The sequence below is a fragment of the Brassica napus genome, chromosome A1 (assembly GCF_020379485.1).
Source record: "Brassica napus cultivar Da-Ae chromosome A1, Da-Ae, whole genome shotgun sequence".
Lineage (NCBI taxonomy): Eukaryota > Viridiplantae > Streptophyta > Magnoliopsida > Brassicales > Brassicaceae > Brassica > Brassica napus.
In genome coordinates this window covers 1220023-1233355 of record NC_063434.1, presented here as the reverse complement: position 1 = coordinate 1233355, position 13333 = coordinate 1220023, and the positions used below count along the sequence as shown (strand labels likewise).

Sequence of the window (13333 nt, the reverse complement as noted above, 5' to 3'; positions counted from 1 at the left end):
ATTAGACGAGTGATGTCAAGAATAAGACAGCCTAACCGTCCCTCCAGATCATATAGAGGCGCTTCTTGCTTGTATTCTTCTCACGATCATATATAGTCTCTTGCAAATCGAAATTTATAATTTCATTACACCACATCTCTAATAATTAAGTGCGACACAATTATGGTACATATACAATATTTATATGCACATGTATATCATTACACGAATTATGACCCTAATAAATTAGAATCCATACCTATTCAATCACCAGCGTAACGTTTTGGTGTTCACACTCCATAACGAGATTTTTTTCGTGCCATGCATGATTTCATTTGATCGATTATTAAATGAATTCTATCTTTGGTTGACACCTCATATGATTAGTACTTTTCCTTGCCCTCTTCCAATCGATATCCATGTTTATTTCTAGTCTTTAAATGTATCATTAGCTAACAGGGCTATAATACTGATTTTGACGATAATACCTTTCTTCTTTGAATTTAATCCACTATTTGGATATCGTTTATGAACTGCAGTACATAAAAAAGTTCTTTTATTAATTTATCTAAACACTTTACAGCTTCCAATAATTAGAAACAATTTTCATAATCGAGTTTGCTATATTTATTGATTTTTAATAAAGCAAGATTTATAGACTATAAATTGTTTTTAATCAGATGGTCTAGTTTAAAAAAAGCTTTTATATAACGATTTTTTTTCTTCATAAATTTGGTAGTTGGCTTTTTCTTCCATGTTGAGTTAATAGCATCAATTATTGTGGATGATGACCAGTGATCAGTTAATATACTTATTTTATTAATTATGATAGTGAATACATTACTGCTGTTACGACAAAAACGAATTCTAAAACATTAAACCAGTAGTTAATAACATAGAACAACTTTTTGAAAAGTAAAACAAGACTACTGAACGTTACAATTAAGTGAATTTTATTAGTATATCTATGAATCACTGTCTAGATTTAATCGGATTCACACCTACTCTTTAACTTACAGACGAAAAGTATATATATATTTTTTTTGAATTATACATGGGTATCCTGGCTCCAAAGAAGTGGTCCAGACGAAAAGTATATATGAGCTAGTTAGATGCGAAATTTAGAGCATTGTTAATTGTAAAAAACTTAAAAAGATTTCTCAAAATAATAAAATATTAGTGTTCTGCATATTTATTTATTTTTAAGTTTTTAAGTTGTTGGAACAGCTAGTGATAATTGTACTTTGGTTTTTCAAATTGTTTTTGATAGTCTTTCATGAGAGATCGATCATCTCTGTCTTCTCTTTCGATTTTGAATTTTTTTTTTCTTTATTTTAATGTTTAGAGACAAACTGAAAGACTCTGAAGGTAGATACTAACTAAGTTCATGTTTGTTTTTATTTTTGTTCAGTTCTTAGTCCGCCTATATTTAACTGCATTCAAAACCAATTAATCAGTTTGATTTGTATTTGAATACCAGCATGTTAAATGCAAATATAAACGTGTGCGCCTATTCGCATGCTTTCTTATGAGTGCGTGTCTTGTAAAGCATGCACATAAACCCTATGCAATGTAAACAAGTAGTTTTATAAAAATTCTACGGCAAAACTTATCTTAAATGTCTGTACAAGTTAAAAATAAAAATGTTAACGAAAACGTGCTTAACCATTATTGTCCGAACATAATGATGAAGGTGATAACCATGCTTGCCCTACTTACAAGATTCGCTTATTCATCCCTGCAGAATCTCATGATCGGTGTATTTGACTAAGTATAAACCTTCACAGTTAAAACTAACTCCGATTTTCTAGATCATAAACACATTTTATGGTAATACTTAAAAGACTGAAAGAGTCAATTGCTTGTATAAATTACTGTGTTTAACACAGATACTCATATGAATGTATATCGATCTAGTTCGCCTGGCCAGTTAAATATATTGATGAACTCTACATTTAACTGTAATCCAACTATTTAAACTATAATTTCATTAATGTCAAAAACCTATGTTTTCGTTTTATTGTATATCATGCTTAAACTATAGATAAAGCTGGATATTTTCCCAAGTATGCTTACTTCTGCGATAGAATAATATATACGTTATATCTATCTTGACCAACAAGCTGAGATTTAAATGTATCATTGAGAAAATAGTATTAAATTTTAACTTAACATACACGCATATATTTGTCTCTGATCGTGTTCGATATGATTATAAGTATATAAATATATTAACATTGTTAATTTAACAATATAGATATAAAGACCAAATACTAGGTTTATAATTATATTATCTCTTTTCATCTTTTCCGTCTCTAAAACCATCTCCAACCCATCTCTATTTTTATCTCTATTTATAGGGGAAAATATAGAGATTTGCTATTTTCATCTCTAAATATAGAGGTAAAAAGTAGGATTCCTCTATATTTTCCTCTAAAATAGAGGAACTCTATTATAGAGGCATACATTGGAGCAAATCCACCTCTATAATAGAGATCTCTATTTTAGAGGAAAATATAGAGACATACATTGGAGATGCTCTAACTTGATTGGATTCCTTCACTTTTGTCCACAGTACAGCCTACAATTTGGCAATCTGAATATTGATTAGGACCACTTTTCTCTTTTTGCGTAATCTTCTCTTTTGATTAGTCTGTATTAGAACATGGTAAAGTTATTATGATAAAGAGATTTTATTCATTTTATTTCCCTTTTTATGTTTAGATTTTGAAACTCATGCATACAAAACAAAAGAATTAAGAAACTGTTAAATAAAGCAAGAGAAAAAAAATCTCTCCTGTTTGAAGTATCCGGTTAACACGATTTTGAATGTTATTTTAGTCAAACAACTTTAACAAAGAATAAATCTCTCATGTTACAACAGTTGTCACTTTTCACCATTTTTACAGGATTTAAACATCAATCGCGTAATCGTGTTAACATGTAATTCTACTATTTTGCAGATTAAAATGCTCAAATAATAAAATCAAAGAAATTTAAAAACTAATTTCCTCATTCTTGAGTTTATAAAATGAATGGTACATAAAAAACTATTCAAAAGAAAAGAGAAGATAAAAAGGTCCTTATGTTGGCCACTTCGGAATGGTAGCACTCAATATTCATACGACAATTTCTTAACTAATTATTACATTTAAAATAAGACAAGATATCTTTTAGCTTTAGGTGTTGACAAAAAAGCAGCTTAGGTAATAATCGTAGGACCCTCTAATAAAATTTGTATAAATCAAAATTATATAAAAATGGCATTACTCGTATAAATATTTGCACTAAAACCAGAATCCTGATCATATTAAAAGTATATAATCCAAGAAGTATTGGTAACAATGTATTTACAACTATATAATTCCTTTGCAAAAAGAGTCTTCACACCTCTGAGAGTTCAGGGGACGATGGTTTGGAAACTACATTAGACAACCAATCCAACAAAGCTACGTTTACAGCTTCAGGGACTTCGTCATGAGGACAATGCCCTGCTTGCAAGTGCACCAGCGATGAGTTCGAGTAAAACGCTTTGATCTTCTCCGCTTTAGCAGGACCAACCCACGGATCAAGATCTCCCCAAAGCAACAGAAGCGGGCAAGTCATCTTACTTAGAACACTGTCTAAAGTGTATCTACTCTGGTTCGTCAAGAACCTTGTCATCAATCTAATAACAGATTAAAACAAACAAAAACAACAGTTAGCTCCCATTATGTATCAAAAACAGAGTTGCTCTGTTTTTCAAAACAGAGTAGCTCTGTTTTTGGTGTGACTGTGTGTACTACCTGTAGTAAACTTCTCCGGCATTTGGGTCTGTTGCAGGTTTTGAGATGGATTCAACGAGGTAATCATCGACATTAGCAGCGTTTACGTACACCTGCAAATAAGAAAACTTGAGTACCAAGTAACAAACTTTAAAAGAAACCTAACAAAAAAAAAGTCATAAAGACATTACACTCTTTAACACAGATTCGATTCGAGAAGGCTGCTTAGCTTGCCAGAACAAGAACCCAAGAACCACTCGTTGGAAAACCTCTTTGAGCGGCTTAACTACAAACTTGGTTAAAACGCTTTCCTCAACTTCTTCTTCTTGCTTTCTACTCTCGGATGCAAACTGTCCTGCAGAGTTCAGAAGAGCCACTCCTGTGACTTGCTCTGGTAATCCCACCGCAACCGACAAAGCTGTGAACCCTCCAAGGCTGTTTCCAACCACAACGGTTGGCTCTTTGACAACCTCCTTGATGAAGTCAATAACTTGATCAGTCCAAACCATGGCGTCATACTCTATGAGGGCTTTGTCACTCCATCCGAAACCGAGCAAGTCCAATGCGTACACCTTGTACTTCTTAGCCAGCTCAGGGATGTTATACCTCCAGTGAAAGACAGAAGCACCAAAGCCATGGATAAGAACAAGAGGCAAGCCTTCTCCTTGAACTACATAATGAATCTTGTGACCTCTCCATTCCCAAAAGTTGTATCCTTCTGGCTTAAAAGCTAACCTCTCACCACCTTAAAAGGAATCATCATCCAGTTCATTCAGAGATCATAGCCAAAAGACACAATCTTTTAACTAAAGTTTCGAGATTTAAACCTTGGATTGGCTGAGAAGCAGCTGAAGGAGGAGTGCCCATGACTGAAACTCCAGAAGCAACGATCCCTCTCACTGCAAAGCCCCTTCTGCTGATTTCGCATTTGTTTCCTTTCATTGCAAAGATCGAAACTTTTAATGCGATTCAGGCTTAATCTAAGGAGAATTTGATGAAAGGTGCTTACTTGGTCGACGAGCTTGAGCAGGAAAGGTGGGTCTTTTAGATAATGGGCTGAAGAGTTCTGTCCTAACAGCAAATGAAGCAGACATCGGTTGATTCGCAGAGAACAACCTTAAACTGTTACCAAGCGGACAATGAGAAGAAACATATGTTTAAGGATTCTTGAGAGATAAAAAGATGCACCGAGTGTTGTGTGTGTGGGTGAACTTGAGAGAGAGTTGTGGCGACGTCTGAGCCAGACAAGTCGAACCCTCTCGACGAGACAGAGTGTTTGTGGTTTAGCAATAAAATGCGGTTATCTCTAATTATTTTTACCGACGGTTCAGTCGTACTTTCTGGTTTAGAAATTAAGACATGTATATATGAAGCAAAGACTTAGATTAAAATAAAAAGCAATGGTGTCGCCCAAAATGGTTTAAGTTTCTTTAAATGGATGCAACAGTCAAAATGGTTTCACCTGAATTTCTTCAGATATTTGGAAAACAATAATGATGAGTTGCAGAGTTTCAGACATTATAATTTTATGATACTATTATTGATGGTTGCATTTCCAGGAACAGTGAAGAAGAATGAAGATAACAGAGTCATTGCCTGGCAGAACAAGAGACATGATATCTAGATACAATTTGCCATTGCCTCGACAAAGCATTTGTTATTTTTTTTGCAGTTCAGATTTGGTTTGAAGATTAATTAGAAAATGAACTGAAACAAAAACAAACATGATGATATCTCTCTAACGATTAAAATATAATATTATATAATTAAATTTTCTAATTATTCATAAAACTTTAGGAAAAAGAAACAAAAGCAAAGGTAAAACTTTGGAGATTAATTAGAAGGCTAAATGAACATATTGTGAAAGACAAAGAGGCATGATATTTCTAAGGATCAAAAACATAACATGATATCGATTAGTTTCAACTTATGCAATCATACTTTCATAATCAATCATACAAAAATCTAAGAAAACATTTGTTATTTAAAAGAGTAGAAAATTTAAATTTGATTAGTTTCATATTATATAATTAAATTTTCTAATTATTCATAAAAAGTTAGCAAAAAGAAACAAAAGCCATGGAAAACTTTTAGAGATCAACTAGAAAGCTATATGAACACTATGTGAAAGACAATGCAATCATTCTTTCATGATCAATCATACAAAAATCTAAAAAAACATTTGTTATTTAAAAGAGTAAAAAAAAAGAAACGATTTTTTAAAAATATATTTTTATCTATATAAAACGATTTAGGGAAAAAAATTATGTCTAAATAAAAATAAATTTTATAAAAATTGAACCTGATTGCAAACCAAGAGACTTAAACCATGCAAGCTGAGGAGTGTTTGTTGCGGCGAAGAAAGAGGCTCCGGTGTTGAAAGAAGACGGCATTTTGTTCGCGTTGAGGTAAGGGTTCTATGAATGGAAGATGAAGCCTGTGTGCCAAGTAATCAAAGAATAATAGAAGAAAATCTATAGTGACTGTTGGTTGTAGACATTGTTTGAGAAGAAGGATAAGAGTTTAGTGCTTGGGTGTGTTGTATTTATAGATTAGAGAAATGCAACCGTTACACTTTTTTTGGTATCTGTGTGTTGTATTTAATGAGATATAGCCGTTAATTAATTTAATTATAATAAGTATATAATTAGTTTTACCCAAGAAAAGAGATATAGCCGTTACACTTTTTGATTATAATAGAATTTCCCTTTTTGATATTTCATTTTCAATGTTATTTACTTTTTTTGTGGGTAAATTAAAAAAGAAGAAGAAATTTCCATTTTAATGTTATTTACCATACTCAATACTCATACATCAACCATCTCTGCCCATGTTGAAAGGTGAAGTTTACTTAAAAAAAGAATTGACCATTTTTGTGACTTAATGATTTACAAATTGCATACTATACGTTCCCTATCAAATTACAACTACACTTGCATTAACGGAGGCTCTTTGTGTTTAATGAGTAGAGACATAACCATTACTTTTACCCAAGAAAAGAGAATATAGCCGTTACACTTTTTGATTATAATAGAATTTCCTTTTTTGATATTTCATTTTCAATGTTATTTAAATTTTTTTGTGGGAAAATTAAAGAAGAAGAAATTTCCATTTTTAATGTTATTTACCATACTCATACATCAACCATCTCTGCCCATGTTTAAAACATGTTGAAGTTTACTTAAACAGTTAAAAGAATTGACCATTTTTGTCACAAAAAGATTTACAAATTGCATACTATATTTACTCACAATACGTCCCCTATCAAATTACAACTAAACTCGCGTTAATGGAGGCTCTTTGGATTGGTATCAACACATAGAAACCTAAATCAACATAGAGAGAACCACACAAAAATTTGTAACGTTTCCAAGACTAAGTTAAAAAAAAACAGCCTAACTATGCTTAAGCTCTTTATCTATCTTTTCTTTTTCTTTAGAATGGAGAAACTGAGTCCAAATAGACCAGACTTCTTTGGAGATGGTGTGGTTATTATAGGCTGATCATGATGCATAACTGGAGCAACAACCTGTGAAGTATTTGTAGCAGTTTCTCCTGCTACTTCTTCTTCTTCTTCTTCTTCTTCTTCTTCTTCTCTGTTGAAATCTACTTCTTCAAGAGCTCTAAGCAACTCTGATGCACCCACCTTGGCTTCCTTTGTTCCATTGTTTGATATCAAGAAGAGAGATGGATAAATATCAACTCCTTCCCTCACCACAAGATTGCAATACTCTATCTTCTCCACACAAAGCTGTAAGAGGATGGAGATTGCATTCTCTTGCTCCTCTGGCACATTTGAGTCAAGTAACTCAGCTATTGAAGCTAAACCGCCAGGTGTCTCGGTTATACAAACCCGCCCTTTCTCAGTGTTGCATAAGTTCCTCATAATGATGATTGATTGCTTGCTGAAGACGCTTTGTTGCAAGAATAATGTGAGGTTCTTGACGAAACCTAGAGTTACCATTTCCAGACAAATCTCATTGCTTGAGGAGAGGTTCTTGAGTGTGATCATAGCTTGTTCTTGGAGATGTTCTGGTCCAGACTCAACCATCTTCATAAGGGAAGAAAGAGTTATCTTGGAGAGACTATGCGGCTGGTTAGAGAGAACCTCAAGTACATTGAGAGCTTCTTCAGCTACTAATAACTCAAACCCTAGAAAAACAGATAACGTTTCAAACACGTCTTCTTCCAAAGCCTCTATAGCCCTTCTGTTCCCACTGAGGAAAGTCAACAACAAAGCCAACCCACTCTTTATCGTGTCTCCATTGGTGCCAGCAGCATTCTTCAAGAACGTGACAAGTGGCTCAAGAAACTTACTCGGTGACATAGACTGAAAAGCTCTAGAGTTGTTCTCAAAACGTTTTCTTACATCTTGAATGGTCTTGACCTGAGCCTCCCATGGAAGCTTAGTAAGTTCACTTAAAGGCTCTATCTCCACCTCGCTTTGACTAGAGTCTGTGACTTCAGTTCCTGACTCAGAAGCTATCGTCTGCATTGGCATGAAGTAACCACCCTTTGATGGTGAATCAGTTGAGAAGCTAGAGCTGAAGTCCCTACTCGAGAAGTCAAGATTGTACAGAGAGCTTCCAAAGCTAGCAATGGAGAAGTCAAGATTGTGTGAAGACTTTGTCTGCTTTGTTGTTGGATCTTGAACATGAAGACCGTTCCTGGAGCACCACTTTGATATCTGTTCCTTCATGGCCACGTTAGGCTTCATTGTGAAGTCATCTAGTGTCCTTCTTGTTTTAGGACAAGACTCATTACCTTCATCAAACCATTTCTGAACCCACATCCTCTCAAAGGTGTGGCCTGAGGAGATGATGACAGGATCATGCATGACGGTAAGAGAAAGAGGGCACTTAAAATGCTCAGGAAGTGTACCATTCTGTTCCTCCTCAGAACATCCTGCTTCTGCAGCACTAGCACACACAGAATCATTAAGATGTGTGAAGGAGTTCTCTTTGTGATCTCTCCAGATAATCTTCTCATGCTTCTTTAAAAGACAGAGAAGGTACTTCAGAATCTGTCTCTTGTTCACTTCACACTCGCCTAGTTTTGCAAAAAGAGACTTCAGGGATTTTCTCTCAATCACAATGGCTTCAGGTGTTGAAAGATGGAGCTTCAGTGCTGCATAATGGAAATCTCTAACCTCATCAGAAGAAACAGATGAGGTTGTGCTCCTTTGCATCAGTTCTCTAACAGCTTTCCCAGCTTCTTCTTCAGATGATTCTAGAGCCAACACAGTTGACCTAAGGTCTTGGACTACTTGAGTTATCTGCAAGCAAAACTCTGATAAGTGATTCTTCATTTTTCATATAAAAAGAAAAGACAGAAATATAGTTTGGTACACAAACCTTGGTAGCCAAAACTGTCGGTACCATGCTTCTGATGTCACTTAAGCTTTGCTCTAATAACTTTTTGGCTCTACAACCTCTTGAGAGTATAGCTTCTCCTGTTACTGCCTGAAGATTGAAGCAACATATTAGGATTCACTGCTTTGAAATAATGCACATTTGCAAAGACATTTATTTTTTTTTTGCAAATAAATTTATTTTTTCTTTTTAACTTTTCAACCAAATTTTTTTTTTTTGCAAAGAAAATTAGCTTAAGATAATGTGAGAGGAACAAACCATGTAGAGTTTGCTGGATTCACTGCAGTATTGAAGAAGCAGCTTAGCTTTCTCCAAAGCTTTGTTGATCAAGCATAGAGTCTGTATCCCTGTGGAGGATCCTGGTCTAGCATCTTCTATATCAGGAAAGATTCTCATGACCCTATCAACTAAGTTCTTTAACTCTAAGCACATGGAAGAGTGCATCTGAAACAAAGCAAGACCAAAAATGTTATTACAGGCAAAGAAAAAAAACAATGAAAGAGATTCTTGCAACCAACCTTGTAGGAATGAGGCAACTTCTCTATCCGCTGAGTGATATTAATTCCCATCTAAACAAGAAGTTTCTCAATTCTGAAAGTTTGATAAACATATAAAGATGAAAAATATTTTGAATCTTTGGAGAAAAATGAAAAAATGATATGAGAGTGGCCTCTTAGGGAAGAGAAGAGAGAAAAGAAACAGAAACTACGAGTGTTAAAGTGACAGCTTCTGGTGAATGACGGCAGAGTTTAAATCGTTGAGCTTTCAAATTAAAATAGGAGAAACAATAATTGGGCTGTGACTGATTCTACGTGACCGCGTTTAGGTCCAAAAGGGGAGATTGTTTAACATCGTGAGAGTGCCGTGTCAAGCGCAGACTAAATTGAAAGGACGAGGTCTTAGTGCTCGTAATAGTCAGGTCAACCCATGCAACACACACTTTTATATATTTTGTAGTGATTTACATAACTTTTTGTTGTTTTTTTTCTTTTTACCCTATAGAATAGGAAACTTCTGATAGAGATTGATGATAGTGATGTAACTAATATTGGTTTATTTCTAGTGCTATTGATATATTAATGGTGTCTAATGGTGTTTTAAGTAAATCTTGGTCATCTTTTACCTTACTATTTCATGGTGGATACACTATCAATCTATGATGTCATCTATGATGTCAAATGCACCTTTGTTTGTCAAATGTCAATATGCGCATAAAACAAACTCTTTTTCAACATTACCTATTCAATTTTTTTTTATTTTTTGGAAAATACCTATTCAAATTGCGTTAATGCTTTTTATTGCGAATTAATAGATAAGTATTGTTAATTGTCAATATATAAGTATTACGTTCAAGTTGGGCACTTTTTTTTTGGGTTTATTGGATCGCATCATACATTTTTGTATTTGTTTGCATCATACAATCTTGTCAAAATGGAAAAAAAACAAAACATATTATCACTACAGTATTGGGACCCCGGGTGGCTCCATGCAAAAAAAAAAAGATCTACACTATCACCAAAAGATGTTTGAAAATCACCCATAATTTAGTAAAGCTACACCATTTAGATATTTTTAGTCACCAGTGAATAAACTATACATACTGTAAAATATCATTACAAACAAGACGTACTAATAATGTCGCTTTAATATTTTGCTTTCAAAGAAAAAAATACGAAATATTTTTTGGTGTACTTTTAATTTGCGACCAAAATTACACTTACAAGTTTGAAGTCAATCGAAATTTATGAAAATTTAGTGTGTTTCTTTTTTTAAAAAGATAGTGTGATCAATTACGCCTTAGACCATCAATTATGCCCTTACGAAGAGATTAAAAAATTGAAAACATAGAAGAGTGTGGATAATCCCATCACGTTCGATTAGTGAGATAGAATACTTTCTTATGGCCACAACCTTCGAAACGCAAATTATTGTGACTTTGTTCGTCGCATTCCGTTGACTGGTCTACCTTTTATTCTTCCTCCACCTGCTAAATGCCAAAGTGTAATTTGAGATATTTTTTTTCTAAATGAAGTTGTAGGTGATGAATAATAGCATGTTAATTTATGATAATCTCCTTATACTAGTATAGGAAGTTAGTAACCTAAATTTTTACAAAAAAAAGTTAGTAACCTAAAGCTGAATAAATTATAATAATAATGTAGAAAAATGATTCAAGTACTGAAATGTCAAAGACTGTTATCTTCGGTTTATATATAGAGTTACTTGGGTTGATGATAGATGATTTGCCCATAGTGTAAAATATTGTCAGTAGTTGGTAGTAGATATCATGAGCTTATAATGATGGTGTCTTTCTTTTAAAAGTTTTCCAAAAAATGATGGGTGTTTATTGTTTTAAATTTGATAAGGTGTGTCGTAATATAGACACAACAATATCTCGGTGTGAATGCATTACATGGTTCTTATTGGCCAAATCAAGAAGAAGAATTCGTTTTCTGATGTAACATCTTGTGAGCTTAGGCTAAGTCTCTAACCTAAAGTCTGAATTAGTTTTTAAGAAAATATATATTATCTGGATTTTACGAATCACAAAATAGTTAATATGGTAGAGAAGGGTTATTATCCAGTTTATTAATATACCTTTGTAGCAAAGAATCAAAGATCCTGTTTATTAATTTCGACGAATAAAACAGAAGAACGCTAAGCTAGTTATGGAAATTTTAGGTCTAGTCAACTATTTGGTATAACTATATATATTGTTCTCCCAAAGCGTATAATATGATCGGCTCCACCTACTCATTGACAAGCGACAACTACTCTCAGCCTCACAACAAAAGATGGTTTAATTCATTTCCAATTGCTTTAGATAATATTATATCGACTTAACTTTTGGGATGTTTTTTCGCTCGTATGATAATTAAGTTCGGTTATTTTGTAGGTTTTGGTTTAGGTATGGCACACAGTAAGAGTTGGTCGTATAGCTTTATAGGTTAGATTTTTGTTTTTTTTTTCTGGTCAATTGTCTATAGATAGGTTATATGAAAGTACATTTTAACGCGCAAGCGTCTTTTCTAGAACAGTTTTAAGCATTTATATTTTATTTGTAAATCGTAATGACTATTAGTCTGTTACCATGCATTAGGTACGTATAAGAAAAAATTACAACGTAAACTAGTATACAATTTGCTCTTTTCAAAAGAAAAAGTATACAATAAGCACAGAGAAGGAAGAGGTAGACACTGCTGTTAGTAAAAGGAACGGAAGAGATAGACTAATGGGCTTATTTAACAGTGTCCAACTTGATAATGAATGGACCTCAAGCCCAATATAGTATTAGATTCTGAATAAGTTAAGCACGTAGTGATAATGCCATGAATTGAAAGTTGGATGATCCTATAAATTTTCCTAAATGCAATGACGTTGGCAGATTTTGACAAAAATTCATCGATTTTTCTTTAGCCATCTTCAGAAGTTGGATTGAGCCCATGCTTGATACTGACCTCATCGCTATATATGAGATGAGATTTTTCTTCCAGATAATGTTAGGTTTTCTCGAACCCTTAGACGATCTCATGTTTCTCTCTTGTAACACTTATGTCATCTCATCCCACACGTATTTGAATTATATATGTAAAGAAAAGTAATAAGAAAAGTTATTTGACAAGTATACTAATCGGCTAATCTAACTGAATAAGATTGGTTTTTTTAGGTTTATCAAAAAACAAAGATTGTTTTTTTTTACGAATAATGCAGTCATACTATCATACTTTTCACACTGTAATCAGTTCAAGAACTTTATTTCACCAATGCTAATCTCAAAAATCGTAAGATTCCGCTACAAAACAACTTGAAATTTCGTTTATCTTGATTTTAATGTATTATAAATTTATAATATTGATGGCTTTTAGTTTACTAACAATATTGCAGCCAAACTAGTCCTCTCCGGACAGTTACATGCTGGCAAATTGAATGATTTTATAATTGCGTTTTTATCTGAGACCAAAGTTAAGGTTCTGATTTTTAAGATGATATGATGACATCAAAATATTTGGATTCAGGAACATATGTGGTATAATAAACTAATAGAAATTCCGTTTGCACTTAATTTTGTGCCTTCATATATTATAATGCCACCATGAGATTTCTCTATATTTAACCCAAGATGGAGTAAAAATACAAAAATCATCTCAGAACCAAAGAAATGTTAGATGGAGGTCTTACAATGAAGCATCTTCGAACGTCAAATGTAGCCCATTTCAA

At 33.4% G+C, this 13333-nt stretch overlaps 2 protein-coding genes across 3 annotated transcripts; both read right to left on the bottom strand.

Moving 5' to 3' along the window:
• Window positions 1–3267: 3267 nt before the first annotated feature.
• Window positions 3268–4859, bottom strand: LOC106443144 (pheophytinase, chloroplastic-like). Its single transcript, XM_048778304.1, has 5 exons — window positions 4753–4859; window positions 4571–4678; window positions 3935–4488; window positions 3765–3856; window positions 3268–3646 (listed from the first exon to the last, which is right to left on the bottom strand). The coding sequence occupies exons 1-5, from the start codon at window positions 4835–4837 to the stop codon at window positions 3364–3366; spliced, it is 1122 nt and encodes a 373-aa protein (XP_048634261.1). The 5' UTR covers window positions 4838–4859; the 3' UTR covers window positions 3268–3363.
• Window positions 4752–10122, bottom strand: LOC106443038 (U-box domain-containing protein 5-like). 2 transcript variants are annotated; one of them, XM_048778302.1, is made up of 5 exons: window positions 9634–10122; window positions 9374–9559; window positions 9098–9205; window positions 6046–9018; window positions 4752–4999 (listed from the first exon to the last, which is right to left on the bottom strand). In XM_048778302.1, exons 1-4 carry the CDS (start codon window positions 9682–9684, stop codon window positions 7162–7164), a joined length of 2202 nt encoding a protein of 733 aa, XP_048634259.1. In that variant the 5' UTR covers window positions 9685–10122; the 3' UTR covers window positions 4752–4999; window positions 6046–7161. The 2 variants fall into 2 exon arrangements, with proteins under 2 accessions (XP_048634259.1, XP_013740130.2); XM_013884676.3 differs by having other exon boundaries at window positions 4752–4865.
• Window positions 10123–13333: the final 3211 nt, after the last annotated feature.

Excerpts from the sequence above, each read along its gene's own strand:
- LOC106443144 (XM_048778304.1), bottom strand. The coding sequence starts at position 4,837 with ATGTCTGCTTCATTTGCTGTTAGGACAGAACTCTTCAGCCCATTATCT. Across the intron at positions 4,679-4,752 it reads TGCTCAAGCTCGTCGACCAA|GAAACAAATGCGAAATCAGC; the intron begins GTAAGCACCTTT and ends TTGCAATGAAAG. Across the intron at positions 3,857-3,934 it reads TCGAATCTGTGTTAAAGAGT|GTGTACGTAAACGCTGCTAA; the intron begins GTAATGTCTTTA and ends TCTTATTTGCAG.
- LOC106443038 (XM_048778302.1), bottom strand. The coding sequence starts at position 9,684 with ATGGGAATTAATATCACTCAGCGGATAGAGAAGTTGCCTCATTCCTAC. Across the intron at positions 9,560-9,633 it reads AGTTGCCTCATTCCTACAAG|ATGCACTCTTCCATGTGCTT; the intron begins GTTGGTTGCAAG and ends GCTTTGTTTCAG. Across the intron at positions 9,019-9,097 it reads CGACAGTTTTGGCTACCAAG|ATAACTCAAGTAGTCCAAGA; the intron begins GTTTGTGTACCA and ends TTTTGCTTGCAG.